This window comes from Juglans regia, chromosome 14 (assembly GCF_001411555.2).
Source record: "Juglans regia cultivar Chandler chromosome 14, Walnut 2.0, whole genome shotgun sequence".
Classification (NCBI taxonomy): Eukaryota; Viridiplantae; Streptophyta; class Magnoliopsida; order Fagales; family Juglandaceae; genus Juglans; species Juglans regia.
Window position 1 is genome coordinate 8,051,398 of NC_049914.1, and position 16,796 is coordinate 8,068,193.

A 16,796-nucleotide genomic window follows, 5' to 3' on the forward strand; every position below is an offset into this window, starting at 1 on the left:
TCATTACAAATATGTAGAGATAAAATAATGAGCATTGCTACACAACCTCCACCACACTCCACACTCCACACTTTTTTAAATTTTTAATATTTTTTTTAAATTTTTTTTTGAGTTTATTTTTTTAAAATTATTTCAAATTTTTTATTCATTATTCATATAATAAATATTTAATAAAAGAAAAAGATAATAAAAATTAAAAATAATGTGAAGTGTGGAGTGTTAGGAGGTTGTGAAGATTTTTTGTAAAATAATACATCGAAAAGATAAAGGTAAAACCACCTGCATTTTCTTTCCATTTAAGTTATCAATAAATAAAAGGACAGATTAACATGGATGAACGTGCCATATGCATGGAAAAAGGATTGGATTAATTTAACAATACATGTGATATATTGCAAAGCAGTCACGGGGCTGTTGAAAGCTGGCCCAACTACTGTTCAACGATCAGCGCGATACCATTTTGTTCTAGTTTCATCTACACAACATTTGTGCCATTTTCTCAAACTTGAAGATGATATTAAGAGGTCTGTTATAATCATAAATTTTATTTTTATATATTGATGTGATTTTACGTGATTTGTTTAATTTATTTTATAATAAAATTATAAAATTATTTTAATTTATGAGATTATTTAATCTAAAGTATTTCTCTAATATTAATTCTCGTGCTATTCCTGTTTGACTGAACCCCAAAGAAGGAAGAGAGAACATGGCGAAAGATCGGAATATTGGGGTGGCCTTGGACTTCTCGAAGGGAAGCAAACTTGCTCTGAAATGGGCCATTGATAATCTGCTCGACAAGGGTGACACCCTCTATGTCATCCTCGTCAAGCACTCTCTAGGCGACGAGTCTCGCAATCTCCTTTGGTCCGCCTCCGGTTCACGTAAGTGCAGTTTTTACTTTTAGGCTAATCTAACTCGGAGAGAGTTTGCAATTTTCTTTTTGTTTATAGTTTTGAGATGGTGATTGTGATGTGTTGATCCGAGTTTCGTGGATCTTGGATGTAGCTCTGATTCCATTGGTGGAGTTTCGTGAGCATCAGGTGATCCAGAAGTACGAGATAGACCATGATCCTGAAGTTTTGGGCTTGCTGGACACTGTTTCTAGGCAAAAACAGGTAACCCTTTTGATTTCGTGACAGTAAGTAGGTGTTTGTATTGTCTTTCTGTTGATCTAGATCCTCTTGACTTTAGAGTTATAATGAGAGATATGCATACGCATCAATAAATATTATAGAGTATATATTTCTTTTCCGCCCTCAAGATCCCTTAATTTATTGGTATGTTATATAGGTGTCGGTGGTCGCAAAGCTTTACTGGGGCGATGCAAGAGACAAACTCTGTGAAGCTGTTGAAGATCTAAAGCTTGACTGTCTGGTCATGGGCAGCAGAGGCCTTGGCAGCATCCAGAGGTATTCATATCTTTTTCCTTTTTTTTTTTTCCGAAATTATGAAGATCTTTTATTTGAGAGCATTAGTATTGGATTTATCAAATTTATCTTTAAATTTTGATAAAAAGTACATATTTTTTATATATCTAAAACTTCTTTATTCATAACTCTACGTTGAATTAACTATTGAATTCATCAAAATAATAATATAATATTATTGTTTTAATAATAATATTTTATTTTATTTTCATATTTTATAATTATATTAATCATATGTTAAGTAATAATTTAATTTGATTATTACATTATTATTATAAGATAGTTAGAGATTAAACGTGAATAAAAAGGATCATTAGAGATTAAAAATAAATAAAAAATAGATTTGATTAGTGAACAGTAGCTTTTTAAATTTGAAGAAATCTATATATTTACTGTAGCTCAAAGTTTCATATTTATCTATTTGGCTAATCCAATATAGCTTTCTTTTGATGAAATTCATCATATTTTATATTTGACTAAAGTTTTGATGAAACCAATACCAATACACTTGGAAGTTTGCATCAAACCAAAAGTCTGCAGAGTTAAAAAAAGAAAAGAAAAGAAAATAAAACCTTCAGTGACAGTTGAATGGATTGAACAACTAGTTTGTATCGTCAATACTCTAGTTTTGATAATTCAATTGCCTGAATGCAGGGTACTCCTGGGTAGTGTGACCAGCCATGTTGTAGGCAATGCGACTTGCCCTGTGACCGTCGTGAAGGATTCAAGTGCTCAAGGCCTTTGATTTGACGTACATGAAGTTTGCTGAGGGGGTATTTTAGTTGAAATAATGGTGCTCTGTCTCTGATAGCCTTTGCCTGTTCAGGGGACAAGCTCATCTTAATAAAGGGTGGTTGAACGAACAGTACCTGAACTTAGAGATGTGAAATTTCTGGGTTTTCAATGTTTTTATGCCTGCTTTCTGACCCTTGTACCAGACGTTATTATTCATGGTTAAATGGCTTTGGAACGATTCATGTCTCTGACTTTCGCTTCGTGTTTTGGCCAGTTTCGTTACTTGTAAACCATAATGTAAGAACTACTGAAAAGAGAATTTGGTTATGTGTTGGGCGCATCAAAGATTAATGACAATGCAGATTGAATCAGTAACAGAAGATGCTAAAGATTAATCAGTGATATATGGTATTTATGAGAAAGAAGCGGGGAGATTAATCCGTAATCAATGTAAGAGAAATGTTTGATCCATCGAGAGAATTAAGGGCCCGAGGTGAAAAGAGATAGATTAATTGAAATAGTTTGGGAATAGTAATTAGATTATTAGTTAAAATTAAATATAACATTTAAATTGTAAAACTGGTTTTAATCTATCACGTTCGTGAGGAAGATGGTCAGTCAAGCAGAGCCCATGATTGCAGCCTGATTTTTGTGCTTTTTAGCCCAATGGATAGCGCATGAGAGTAGATCATCCCCATTTAGAAGCTAAACGAAGTAGTGCACTCAAGCCGATTTATCCCTCTTCGACTCTTTGCTTTCCGGAGAAGACACATTTCGATTCCTAAGGTTCTAACTTTAACGCCACTCCTGATCAACTGTTCCCAACAGAACCAAAACCAAAACCAAAACCAAAACCAATTCTCTTGTAAAGAAACGCACAGCCTAAACCAGAGCAAAAAACATGTCTCCGAATCCTCCTCCGCTTTCGCTTCCACCGCTCGGCCAACAATCTCCGACGCGTCAACAGTCACGCCGTAAAATAAACACGACGACCATTCACATTATGGCTCTAGACGGCATCGTCAACGCCAATTCGCTTTTCACCTTGGCGCTCTTCCTCGGCCTCGCGTGGTACCCCACCAGCACTCTCGCCGCCACGCTCGTCGGCTCCGACGAATCTTGCGCTGCCGGGTCCGACATCGCCGAAGACCTCGTGGCTTACCACGTGTACTCCTTCAGCTCCTTCCTCTTCTCCAGCCTTATCGCCCTGGCCCTCAAGCAAGCCATCAAAATTCGGAAACCCAGGATCCTTGGCGGCGGCGAGGCGCTTATCGTCACCATGGGGCACCTTAACATGGCCACGTTGCGGCTTGGGATACTCGTATCCGCCATCGGGTCTGTTTTCGGGTGCGGGTTCTTGATGATGGCGCTGGTGGATTTGGTTCAGATCAAGCTGGGGGTATTGGCTTGTGGGAGTCTGTATACTCTCGCTGCGATTGGGCCTCTGGTGATTCTGGTCCCTTCGGCACTTTTCATTTATGTTTTTCTTGTGCTTTATGCCTTTACTCGCTAGCAGGGGCTTTCAGATTAATCCAAGTCTGTATGCTTATGATAAATAGAAATAATTTGTATATAAAAGATAATAATGCAAGGTCTTCACTTCGTGACAACTACCGACAAGTGATTTTTTTAAGAAATGTTGAAGGTCACGACTTCAGATGGGCTAATGACGTCGCTTCAACACCTAAAAAAGTGTTAGTTATTAATTATTTTTATCTGTAATTGTTTTTATAGTTCAGAGGGTTGGAATTACCAAATGATTCTGATTTTGTTTATTTGATTATGTTTATGCTGAATCAATGTTATTTAGGTGCATGACATGGCTGACTCTGCAGTATAAAATTGTTGGTTTTGGGTTTAATTACTGTTATTGTTGGGAGTTGGCAGTGACAGTGGCTTCAAATTTTGTTTTCTTGTCATGTTCTAAAGGAGATAAGAAAAATGGGGGCAGACGGGGGAAATAGTTGTTTATACATTAAGTTCATCTTCCATAAACAAAGTCAATTGCTAGAAGTCTTTCTTCTAGGGTCTGCTTTGTTTATACAGGAAGAAACCATGTGCAGTTGCCTCTTGGATCCGAAAAAGAGGAAAAAAATATGATTATGAAAGTTAGTGCAGCTTATCCGCTGGAATTCTCAAGAATACCACTTCCATAAGTAAGCTATTGCTATTTTGCTCCTAGGTCTATTTTTTATATACAAATCTGAATTCCCTTTGCAATAATTTTGCAGTTGTCTCTCAGGAAAAACTTGCTAGAATCGCCTTCTTGTCTCACATTTTGCTCACTTCCATGGCTTTTAATAGTATTTGGAGTTTCCGTTTTCTCTGCAACACCATCTTCATCCTCTGTGCTTTCTCATTTATCTCAGTCTTTTATTGGTGTCACTGCTCAGGGCAATGCTATTCCCATTACCAAATGAGGGAGCAAATGCAGAATCAACCGATTGACATCCTTAGATTCCCTTCTGCATGGAATCAACTTACCTTTTCCTCAGAGCCAACTCCCAAACTCCTTAAGATTGCACTCTTTATCAAGAAATGGCCTGATCCATCTCATGCTGGGGGGCTTGAACGGCACGCCTTGACCCTCCACCTTGCTCTTGCCAAAAGAGGCCATGAGATTCACATCTTCACCAGTTCTTCCTCAAACTCCTTCCCAAGATATCCAGTAAGCAATTTATATTTTCACCTCTCAAAGCCAACCACTGCAGGTTATCTTGATCAAGCATCAGTTTGGAAGCAATTTCAAACCCAAAACACAACTGGAAGGCCATTTGATGTGATCCACACTGAAAGTGTTGGACTCAGGCATACAAGATCGCGATATCTGACTAAGTTAGCCGTTACATGGCATGGTATTGCATATGAAACCATTCATTCTGACATCATTCAAGAACTTTCACGACCTTCTGAAGAACCGCAGGCACATGCGTTAACTGAAAGAGCTATGAAGGTTGTTGAAGAGGTGAAGTTCTTCACAAGTTATGCCCACCATGTTGCTACAAGCGATCATGCTGGAGATGTCTTGAAAAGAGTCTACATGATCCCAGAAGAACGAGTTCATATTATTCTCAATGGTGTAGATGAGGAGATTTTCAAGCCTGATGTTGCCAAGGGAAAGGAATTTAAGCAAAAGTTTGGCATTCCAGCTTCGAAGTTATTGGTTCTGGGATTGGCTGGGAGATTGGTAAAGGACAAAGGACATCCGTTAATGTTTGAAACTCTGAAGGAAATGTTCAAGGAAAACGTTACATTCCGGGAAACCAGTGTTGTTCTGATTGCTGGGGATGGTCCTTGGGGTGTTAGATACAGAGATCTTGGGGCAAATGTATTGGTTCTGGGGCCTCTAGAACAAGCTAAACTAGCGAAGTTTTATAATGCTATTGATATTTTTGTAAACCCAACTCTTAGAGCACAGGGGTTGGATCATACTCTGTTGGAAGCAATGCTTTCTGCTAAGCCAGTGATGGCTACGAGGCTGGCCAGCATTACAGGGTCTGTGATCGTTGGCACAGAAATGGGCTATGCATTTTCGCCAACGCGAACTTCATTAAAACGGGCCCTGTACCAAGCTTGGCTTGATGGCAGAGGAGTTCTGGAGAAGAAAGGCCAGGCTGCTCTGCAGAGAGGTTTGGAGTTTTTCACTGCCACCAAGATGGCTGCCTCGTATGAGAGGCTATTCCTCTGCATATCAACTGATGGGAATGGGAAGGACAGTGACAATTATTGTCAATACCAGTCTACTTCCAATTAAAATGGTGACATGAACCTTCATCTCGGAAGGGCTTAGTGAAGCAACAATAAGACCAAGTGCAAGCAAGCGTTATCAAGCTTTATTTGCAGCATTCCATCCGAGGAAACTTGAGGAGGAGGAAGGGCGGCTACATTATAAAGACATTGGACCTCCAATAATTGGGTTCATATTCATGGGAGCTACTTGTGTGAAACTGTAACCTCATCAAGTTAATCTAGCCAGCAAAAAGCTACTGGTGAGTATTATCATATGCCCACAAACACCTAGAAAATGCAAGGATTTTTGCTGGATGCATTATTTTTTGTTTTTTGTTTTTTTGGGTGCAGTAATAGGCTGCGTCTGTCAGATTCCTGAATTGGAAAATTGTATTTATGTTTGCTCAATTTGATAGTAAACGACCAGACCAGTTAACTGAGATAATTATGAGGATTTTTTTTTTATCATTTTTATCATGCGTGAATTATCTGTTTCTAATTTTCAAACTATCCTTATTGTTTGGTTTCCAATATGCGATGAAAGCAAAAAGTGGGGGAACTAGGCAAAAAAAATCCATTATTGAACCTTGGAGCATTTATGTTGACATCTGCATAACAATTCAAGGCCTTTTCTCCATCTATTATCACAAATACAGGCTTAAAAATAGCATATCAAGATTGTTTAACTACATTGGCTGCTGAAGCTATTTTGGGTACTTATTTATATTGCAGATGAGCTGCCATACTTCATATCAAGGATATATGAATTCCTGCATACAGAACAGAGAAATTACAAATCGTTAAGTTGAAAGACACAAAATGAAGCAGGGGTCAAAATTAGGTGTGAGAAATAATAGAGAAGGATTTGGAAAGCATCAACATGAAAGATTAATGCAAACATGCACAAAAAGGTGTCATAGTTGAAGATTTTTTGAGATAGAAGTGACTGCAATAAGTCAGTTAGCTCAAATTGATACAAAAACTGAGATCAATAGTGTGTTATGTACATACCTTGAGAACAGATGGAGAACTGTTATGCCTAGGAACTCAAGGTCCTAATAATAAAGTGAACCTAATAAAATAAAATAAAAACAGTTATGTTAGTATGGTTGAAAACCATATATATGATCTACGATAGAATCTTTCAATTACAACATCAATACCTTGCCACCAATTTCCTCGAGATGCACTGTTTGAGTTGTTTCCATTCGGTTCATCTTCTCCCACATTTTGTTTGAACTAACTCATTACAAAGATATGAACAATATTAGGTTTACATCTCAGTCATCAATTAATCAAGCTGACCGACCATATGGTAGCAGCAGATGTTTATCAATTGTCAACTAGTCAAGACTCACAAGAGGGTATGATCCAGAGGATTGGGTACTCGGGGACTGAGAATAGATGTCTTGCCCACCGTAGTAAAGAGATGAACTTAGATGGCATGGTTCCACTCTTTCTTCTTGGAAAATTGAACTCCTGTCCTTGTTGGCTATGCTACAGTGTGCACCACCGCTACCGATAGCTGTATAGTCTGAGAAAAATGCGAATTTTGAGGCAATATTTCCAAGCATATATTTTTAAACTAAGGTAATAAGAAGTATGAGTGGAAGTAGAAATAGAAATAGAAGTTCACAAAATATGAGAAGGCATTCTTATTGGTTCTTAGCAAACACAGGTTCTAACAATTTAGCTCTTCTGGATATAGGTTACCAGAAATGGTGAGCAAATAAATTAATGACAATATAGATAATGAATATGAAGTGAAAATTTCTAGCTCACTACAAGAGAGAGAGAGAGAGAGAGAGAGAGAGAGGTACAGTGTAACATAAAAGGAAATTGGATGGGGCTTTATCATGAACCTGGAGTTCCTTGTTTCATGTTCCATGTTTGATTTTCGGAATGTTGTTTTTGCCAAGATCCTATTAGGTCAGTACTCGAGGAGTTCTTCCCAATCAGCTGAAATTACAAAAAATGAGTAGTTCAGATATAGGCGCACGTGAACCCCATATGGCAGATTTGATATGTTCTTCCAGTGAGGAAAACACTGGAATTGCATACTCAACGTCTCCATTCCAATTGACACTGGCTGGAGAAAACAAGTTTTTTCCATTATATGCTTAACTTGGATCATCTCGTGAATTTTAAAACAAACTGAAAGTATAGTAGAAAGCGAAAGAATGAAAATGAATAAAGCAAGGATGCTTGGCCTTGATCAAATGGATGTCTACATAATTTTCATGTGCATAACAAACTACATTAGGCCTATCACCATTCTATACACTCTTAAAGACCACAAGCATCACCTGAATCCTGAAAAGGAATTTCTAAATCTGACCAAAAAGAACATTTTCCCTGATTTTGTTTTCATTACTATCATATTAAGTTCATCAATTACAGCAACATGATAGAATTTTCAATATAAAACAAAAAAAAAAAAGAACAAGAAGAGAAAAAGAGTAATGCTAGATAGAGTTGTGTTAGTGCCGGACGCGATTTTTGTAAAGAATGAAATCTATCATTACAAAATTAATTTCTTTTACGTAAATTTCATTTTTCGTTCAATTTTTTTAAAGGAGGGTGCGACGGCACGGTAAATATATCATTTCTCAAGATTGAAAACAGTAAGATTATACCGCAGATGGAGGCGGAAAAATAGACGCAAAAGTTCCTGCAGACGATGTTGGTGACGACTCCTTGGCACCAAAAAGATCAGCAGTGATCGATGAAGCTGGTGAACACCCCTGCTTCTTATTCTCCATTATCTTTCGTTTTCAACTCAAACCTCCAAAAACAAGATAATCAAACCAAGAAGCTGGAAGAGCCAGAAGAAAGAAAAAGCTAAGATTTGCAGGAAAAGAAATCTCAGTGGAAACAGTACTGCTCGTGAAAGATCACAGTATGGGAGATGAACTTAAATTGCTTCACAAAATGGCAGATTTATAGTGACACTCCAATGGAAGACGGCACTGGCCATGCCGCCCATGTGCCCTCGTGAGTCGTGACCCCCCGAAAACAAAAAGAAGAGAAAGGCGGCGTCCTCTTACAATATTTTACTGGTTTTCACACTACCCCATTTTATCAAAGATTTGGAAATTTCCATTGGATTATCCTAAAACACTCCCATTCACTTTCTGTTCTCTGCATATAATATCATATCATCATCTTTTTCAATTCCTAGAAAAAATCATGGATAAGTTCCACGTGGGGTCCATTCCTAAACCCAAGTGGGCTTAGAATCATTCGCCATGTGTCCCCAGCGGATGATTGCGACGTCTGTCCTTCGCTCTCTAAGAATCACAGAACTTCATGTCAATCTCCTCCCCCCTCTTCACACAAAACCTCTATCCGACCCCATTTTCTTCTCCTAGCCAATGAGCCTCTCTTGGAGTGATTTTCTCGGATATCGGTCCCAAGACTTTGAGAGAGTTAGAAAGTGAAAGAGATCTCAATATTTCTGATCCCACCAGAAGATAACAAGATAAGGTTGTTTTCCACTCAAAGTTATTCCGATATAACATCATTGTGTGGCCACTGTCCAAATGGTTGTCTCTATTCTCAAATATCAAAGTAGAGATACTAGGATTTCTGGTCTAGCGACCATGTATCCTGTATATGTCAGCCTTCTGGTTCTAGCAAGTCTTACATATATGCCATTTACAAAATTACACGTCAATCCATGAGAAAGGAATTAGAAACATATTGTACGTACGTGTATTAGAACAGACCCTGCATGAACAAACTAGAAGAAGTATCAAATCATTCCTTCAAGAGGAGATTATTCAGTGAAGATGTTTAGATCAAGGTGGATCGCGCGCGTCCGCCATTCATGTGGTTAATGTCCGAATTCGGAAGGGATCGCAAGGAATACGAAGCCATGCATTTGCGCAATTTATATATATAACCATCATTTCTACACATGACTTACTTCCGGCATAGTGTATAGCTAGATTGAAGCGAGGGAGGAATATGTCATTGCAGGTGATCAGGGAGCAGTAATATGTGGATGCAGGCCTGCAATCAATGACGACGTTTCGTATTTGAGCTCCATTCTGAATGGTTTGTACATGCGTGTAGTACGATTGGATGTCTCCAACTTGAAGGATGGATGATGCTACCAAAACCAAGAAAAGTTGGCTTCGATTTATGATAGCCGTCTGATCTGGGTTGCTTTAGCTTCATCATGCATGGATGTTTCTGATAAGGTTCATCGATCGATCGTTTTACATCCACATCAAAGGGATCTAGATTAAAATGTCCGGAAACTAATTGCAGTATTAATCAGTACCCTTTTTTCCGTTCTTGGTATTATATAGTTTTTCGATTTCTATATTAAAAATAGGAATTTTTTTTCTGGTGCAGGCCGATTTGTTCAGTTCTGATACTGCAAACTGCTATATTTTAGTTGAATACGTACCCAACTCACGTCTTTGATTCTTTTACTTCTAGTAGATCAGTAATGACTTCATTCCTTGTGGCAATCACTGGTACTACTATATTATTGAGTAATATCTATCATTAGAATCCGATTATATGTCAAGATCTGTCATATATATATATATATATATCATACATACGTACAGTGTTAAAGACAGATATAATGATTAAATTTATCTCTCCTAAATTTTTGAGATAATAAGTAATTTCACATATATAGCATCAAAATAAAAATTCTAAGTTCGAAGTGTTGTTAAATATCACTCAATCTAATCTACCTACTTGTGTTCTTTTTCAACGGCATATTCAAACATATACTCATTGAACAGATCCTGCAAATACAGTGGAATATCACTATCGACTAATCATATGTGATTAGAACCATCCTATTCCCATTACTAATCCGGATGAGTATCTTCTTGCAACTCGTACTATACGATGCAGTTTGCTTGATATGATCGTTGGCCAATAATGTGGCTCAGTTAGTACAAATATTATATGAGAAATATTTTTATGCAAATTCTGTATATTTTTAAAAAACAAAATAGATAAATTTAAAATCGACATGAAAAAATTATTTTTTAATAATAAATTTTATATTTTTTTAAATAAAATATTCGAAATTTACACACTTTAACCCAGTATTTATCATTACTAATGTTATCATGTATTGAACTTGGAAGGCTAGCTGAGCAAGTGGTTGGTTTGAACATTGAAGCTAACCAGCTCAAGCCGAAAAAGATTATATATAATATCGCTGCAAACTGTCCCACCTTCGCTCTGGTCACTTCTACTCGATTTGTTTTTCTTGTGATTTCAAACCTAATTTTTGTCCTTTAGGGTCACCCACCACACGATTTCAGACTCATGATATGGTTCACATCCTTTATGAGATACCGTTCAGTTCATGCATGGAATCATGATTCATGATGTGTAGTTATCAATATGATATGTCTCGTCAGATTATTATTATTTTTTTTCCCTACTTTCTGCTTGTACCACTGATTAATTACACTCTTGAATACAAAAGAAAAGAAAGTATTTGAAATCTGAAGTGCTATGGGTAAATTCTAAAAATTGTGTTAAAACGCTAAGTACCACCGGTAGGTGAAAGCACAAAAACGACAAAGAATATTTATATGCCAGCCTAGCTAGATATATAGGTGTGCTTTTATCTAACATAAAATAAGTTATTTATCTTTAGAATCTCTTGAACATTTAAAGGAACCTTTTTCACACTTTTTTATATAATTTTATTTTAAATGATAAATATTTTTATAAATTAAATAATATTATTTTATAAAAATATCCTTAATTTAAAATATAATTGTATAGAAAAGATAGTATGTATATCATTATTTTGAATTAAAAGTGTGACAAATCATATTATTGAACTAAGGAGTCTTGTAACGTTCCAATAAATGGTTCAAATCATATGGTGTATACTTCAAAAGAATTAGTCAATAATCTCATATACCACTTATCTTTATTCTTATCATATGGAGTATCACACTACCCATGTTGTTTAATATCATCAGTTTCTCAAGAACAAGATTTTCACTTTGGATGAGTTATTATATATATTTTTTCATCATTCCTTTAGAAATTGAATTTTTGTGCTATTGCCAAAAATTTTATGATCAGATAGCTAAAACTATATAGTTCAAGCCTTTCACCCTTGAAAGATAATAACATTTCAATTAAAACTCTAAAGAGGCTCGTTTGGTAGCCAACATTGATATTTTATTTACAAATCATTCACAAGGTCGTGAGCATCAAATTATCAAACTATACATATTTATAAGTAATACCGACATAAAGAAAAAAAATGGAGATACAACTGATCATCATATTCTTATAATTTATGGCCTTCAAATATTTTTGAGCAAACTTGAGTAAACTGCATGTCCGCATGAATCAGTTTCCAACATTGCTGCAGATTATACCATCTTAATTAGATGTTCTGATCAATTGTATGGAACAACCACATTTAAATGAGAACATAAGTTTAGAAAAATGGTATTTATCATTTTCTAATCATCCTTTTTTTATCATTCTTGATATGACATCAATTGATTGAAAAATGAGTAAAGAAAACAGATATTTTCTCAATTATTTGATGCAACATCGAGAGATGATAAAGTTCATGAAGTCAAAACTGCCTGTAGAGCAAGGAAAAAAGAGGCCGCTAATTAGGACTATAAACGCCCGGCGATAGCAAATACTGTCTGGATAGTTTGAGCATTCATATTATGAATGATTCATTTATCCTATCGTTTAAAATATATCAAAATTTATTTATTTTTATTTTATATATTAATTTTTATAATAGATTATACATTACTTTATTTATTTTTTCTTTATATTATTTGAATATTATTTTTTGAATATTTTTTATTTATTTTAATTTCTTCTAACTAGCTATCAATAAATTTGCAAAGAAGAAAAAAAAAATTTTAAATAATTTAAAATTGTGAACAATATTCTCTACATCTATAAGATTACTATGACAAAATATAAAGTAAAGATCGAAATATAAAATCTATTTGAAGGATTTTTTATCAATTTTTTTATATTTTATAAAAAAAAAAATATTTTACATGAACCATTCATAATGCTGGAATGCTCTAATATAATTACCTGTTTAATAGTGGCTTTGTGGCTGTCGCTTTGGCCGTATATAGCCCACAAAAAGGATATGTTTTATGTCAAATCAACTACATCATTGGGCCTCAATAGACTCAATAATAAGAGCACTAATGGATGTTTTATAATGTAATTTTTTTTTAAAATATAAAGAAATACTCTTAAAGTTGATCTTCTATTTAAAAAAAAATTACATTTTATTACATAGAAGCCTCTACATTTGGAGGAAGCTGTTCATACTCGTAAACTTGTTTTATTAAATTCTCATATATCTAGAAAAACTTAGAGGAAGTCGTAAGTGTTAAAATATGCTCTAGGCAAGTACTGTTGAAATTTTGATATTTATAATAATGTGGATATCAATTATTTGTGGTGATATTTAATATATTTTTTTTATAAGTGATATTTAATAAAATTGAGTCTTACATATCACTTATTTAATAAAATAACAATTATCGAGAACGGATATTCTCATAATATACTTTGAAGATATTTTCATTATATAATCTCATCTTTTTATTTTTTGAATTAATTTATATTTTGGTTTAACTTATAAATTTGGATTAATTTAAAATAATACATAATTATATGACATTATATATAAATAGATATTGTAAATATTTTAAGATATTAGGATATCATTGGTAATTAGATAAAATATTTGAAATGAATAAAAAAGATTAAAAAATATAATATTTAAATTATATGAAAAAAATAGATAAACTTATGTATGGTATGTTGTAAAAGTCAATATATAAAATAGAAAAAATAAATTTTGATAACGTATTTTAAAAGATATGATCAAGAAAGCATTAGGAGTGCTCTTACGAATATTTTAAATGTCAAAACATAATCGCCAACTCTTTTTTTTCTCACGGCAATTTACAAATGTTATTTTTTTTATTAATTTTAATTGTAAGCAAAGAGGTTTGATTTGTATCTTGTTTAGATTCAAGTTTTTTTTATCTTAAAATAGATTCAACATTTTATGTTAATTTGTGAATTTATTTTTATAATTTTTTTAATTAATTAATATAAAATTAAATATATTAATTTTGAGCTCGATGGTAAAGTGGTATGTTATTGTTTTTTATTTTTAATTTCAAAAATATAGAATAAATTATATATGCTGCCAATTAAGTCCTCAAGGGATTGACTTCTGGTTGCCATATATGTGCAATAGGAAAATATATATATATATATTAATTGTAATATTAATTACATTAAACACATAAAAAATGACATCTATATCAATGCTGGATGATCTATTTGCAGATAGAAAACCAAAATCTCTTTGTATTTTGATGACAACTTTATTTCTCTTTAACTCCCAATTAATCATGAAGGTTCAATAATTATTGGGTTACTCTTGCGTGGTTTGAGATGTTTTAAATCGTGTAGATTAACAGACGTCTAAGAATACAGTAAATATTTAATCCGCATTGAGATAATAACTGGTAGGTAGGGTCTTATTACAGATCTACACAACATGATATTCGTTCTTGGTCATGACCCACACACTGATCACGCGCAATATATATATATATATATATATATATATATATATATATATATATATATGGTTCACATCATCCTTGACGAAAGTGCTCATGTTGTAACCATCAATCTGGTCACAATCTTTTAGCTCGATCGTCTTTTTCTTTCGGCCTCGTTTTTTCATCTCTGCTAGCAGTTTGTACCTTCGTAATTACATAATAACTGTAGAGTAACTTTAAATATAGTTTTAAATTGTGCAATCACTTTATACTTCTTTTAAAAATGTATAAAATTTATTATTAAAAAATTAATTTTTTATGTGTATTTAATATTTATTTTTTTAAAAATATATATATTTCTATACTCTGTGACTATAGATATCATTTTTATATAAATTATAATTAATGGAGAAATTACGTTTTGCACTTTAGAATTGCTATTGCTTTTTTGTTTTCTTCGTAATTACATAATAACTGTAGAGTAACATTAAATATAGTTTTAAATTGTGCAATCACTTTATACTTCTTTTAAAAATGTATAAAATTTTATATTACAAAATTTATATATGGCATGATTTAATATAATACATTAGATTTATTTTATAAAAAATAAATTTTAAGATCTAATAGATTAAATTAAATTACGTTAATTTATTAATTTTTGTATAAAATTTATATATAGACCAAACATTTCTCGTTTATTTATAGTTACTTCAAAGAAAAAAATCTAATAAATGAGTTATCTTCTTTGTCTTTTTTTTTTTTCGTAAATATTTGTAGAGAATATTGGACATCCGAATTTTACCCCCATAACAGAGGAGAGTGGATATATCATTAACGATACCATACTCATGTACTTAAAAGAGTACTTTTAAGTTTTGACATCAACCCCTCGTTAAAACGTTGAAATGAAATAAGATAAAAATATTATGAATAATAATGAAATAATTTGTAAATGATAATAAAATTTAAATAGTTGTAAAATAATTTGATCTAAGATATTTTGCAGAGTTTTGAGAAATGATAGTTAAAAAGTTGAATAAAAAATAGAAAAATGCTACTTATCATCCTTACACCATATATCAACATGTGATTTGTCATTTTTATCATTTTATTTAAACACACACATCAATATATGTATATTTAAATAGAATGGCAAAAATGATAAATTATATATTGGTGTATGATGTAGGGATGTTAAGTAGAATTTTTCTAAAAGATATTAGAAAGTTAAAATATTGTTAGAATATTATTTTTATTTTTTTATTTGAAAAAATTAAATTATTTTTTGTGTTTTGTTTAAAAGTTTGAAAAAGTTATAATGATTAGATAAAAAAATTAAATTTAAAATTGAAAAGTGTGTATTTGATTGGTGTTTGGATATTGATGGTTTGGGCCTAAGACTCACATGAAGATATGTAATGTAGAAGAAATTATTTTAAAGACTAACTAAAATTAAGGGATGTTTGGTAACTATTCTGATTTCATTTCATATCATTTCATTCACAAACATCATTAGAACACAAATACTTTCAAACTAATCATTATAATTTTTTCAATTTTTCAAACAAAAAATAAAAACACTTTTAAATCTCAAAACAAAAATTATATTTTAACAAATTTTAAACTTTATAATATTTTTTATTCAACTTTTTCTCTCTTATTTTCTAATATCTAAAAAATACTTAACTCAAAATATCTCACTACTATTCATAAACTATCTTACTACTATTTACAAAATTTTCATCTCATTTTATTTCCTAAGCATCTGAAATAATAAGTTTTACTATTAAAAAGTTATTTACTATTTGGTAACCATATGATTAAAAGAAAAGCTATTTTGCCACCCCAATTGTACCACTCAAGTGTACCGCTTGATAAAATTTTTCTTTTTTTTACTTAGTAATTAAGGAAGTGATTTTAAGTGTATTGATATATTTTTTATTTTTTTAAATATTTAAATATATTAAAAAACATGAATAGAAAAATGAAAAATAAAAGTTGCAAAAGCAACTGGCGGTAAGACTAAGCAGTGCTATTCAGGCAGCAGAGTAGCATCGCTCTATAACTAAAAAACTTTTAAACATGTTACATTTGTCTAGAAATAAATTTAAAAAGTGATTTCTGAGATAGAAATGACGATTAGTTGATTTTTTAAAGATTATGATCATAACCTTAAAAGTTTAAAAATTGTAATTATCTGAAAGTTATATAGATATTTTTGCTCATTAACTGTCTTTTTAACTTATTTGAGATTAAAAAGTGTTTCAATATGTAACTCTTAAACAACTTAATTTTTTCATTAAAGAGGTTTTAAGGCTAT

At 32.7% G+C, this 16,796-nt stretch overlaps 4 protein-coding genes across 5 annotated transcripts; 3 read left to right on the forward strand and 1 right to left on the reverse strand.

Moving 5' to 3' along the window:
- The first annotated feature begins 423 nt into the window (after nt 1-423).
- On the forward strand, nt 424-2,418 carry LOC108998455 (universal stress protein PHOS32-like). The gene is made up of 5 exons (XM_018975005.2): nt 424-524; nt 696-884; nt 1,009-1,118; nt 1,294-1,412; nt 2,085-2,418. Exons 1-5 carry the CDS (start codon nt 512-514, stop codon nt 2,173-2,175), a joined length of 522 nt encoding a protein of 173 aa, XP_018830550.2. The 5' UTR covers nt 424-511; the 3' UTR covers nt 2,176-2,418.
- Nucleotides 2,419-2,787: 369 nt separating this feature from the next.
- On the forward strand, nt 2,788-3,978 carry LOC108998479. Its single transcript, XM_035685140.1, has one exon. It carries the CDS (start codon nt 3,067-3,069, stop codon nt 3,676-3,678), a length of 612 nt encoding a protein of 203 aa, XP_035541033.1. The 5' UTR covers nt 2,788-3,066; the 3' UTR covers nt 3,679-3,978.
- Nucleotides 3,979-4,015: 37 nt separating this feature from the next.
- LOC108998478 (D-inositol 3-phosphate glycosyltransferase) lies at nt 4,016-6,383 on the forward strand. Of its 2 annotated transcripts, XM_018975030.2 has the most exons (2): nt 4,016-4,321; nt 4,559-6,383. In XM_018975030.2, the coding sequence occupies exon 2, from the start codon at nt 4,582-4,584 to the stop codon at nt 5,917-5,919; it is 1,338 nt and encodes a 445-aa protein (XP_018830575.1). In that variant the 5' UTR covers nt 4,016-4,321; nt 4,559-4,581; the 3' UTR covers nt 5,920-6,383. The 2 variants fall into 2 exon arrangements, with proteins under 2 accessions (XP_018830575.1, XP_018830574.1); XM_018975029.2 differs by lacking the exon at nt 4,016-4,321 and having other exon boundaries at nt 4,332-6,383.
- A 62-nt stretch (nt 6,384-6,445) lies between these two features.
- On the reverse strand, nt 6,446-9,025 carry LOC108998480. The gene is made up of 6 exons (XM_018975033.2): nt 8,531-9,025; nt 7,757-7,853; nt 7,253-7,428; nt 7,058-7,133; nt 6,906-6,966; nt 6,446-6,664 (listed from the first exon to the last, which is right to left on the reverse strand). The coding sequence occupies exons 1-5, from the start codon at nt 8,654-8,656 to the stop codon at nt 6,950-6,952; spliced, it is 492 nt and encodes a 163-aa protein (XP_018830578.1). The 5' UTR covers nt 8,657-9,025; the 3' UTR covers nt 6,446-6,664; nt 6,906-6,949.
- Nucleotides 9,026-16,796: the final 7,771 nt, after the last annotated feature.

Bases quoted from the DNA above. Each gene is read 5' to 3' on its own strand.
- LOC108998478 (XM_018975029.2), top strand. From the start codon at position 4,456: ATGGCTTTTAATAGTATTTGGAGTTTCCGTTTTCTCTGCAACACCATC.
- LOC108998455 (XM_018975005.2), top strand. The intron at 885-1,008 runs GTAAGTGCAGTT...TCTTGGATGTAG, and splicing joins TTGGTCCGCCTCCGGTTCAC to CTCTGATTCCATTGGTGGAG. The intron at 1,413-2,084 runs GTATTCATATCT...GCCTGAATGCAG, and splicing joins GGCCTTGGCAGCATCCAGAG to GGTACTCCTGGGTAGTGTGA.
- LOC108998480 (XM_018975033.2), bottom strand. From the start codon at position 8,656: ATGGAGAATAAGAAGCAGGGGTGTTCACCAGCTTCATCGATCACTGCT. The intron at 7,429-7,756 runs GTTCATGATAAA...CATTTTTCTCAG, and splicing joins CATGAAACAAGGAACTCCAG to ACTATACAGCTATCGGTAGC. The intron at 7,134-7,252 runs GTGAGTCTTGAC...GTAATGAGTTAG, and splicing joins CCTCTGGATCATACCCTCTT to TTCAAACAAAATGTGGGAGA.
- LOC108998479 (XM_035685140.1), top strand. From the start codon at position 3,067: ATGTCTCCGAATCCTCCTCCGCTTTCGCTTCCACCGCTCGGCCAACAA.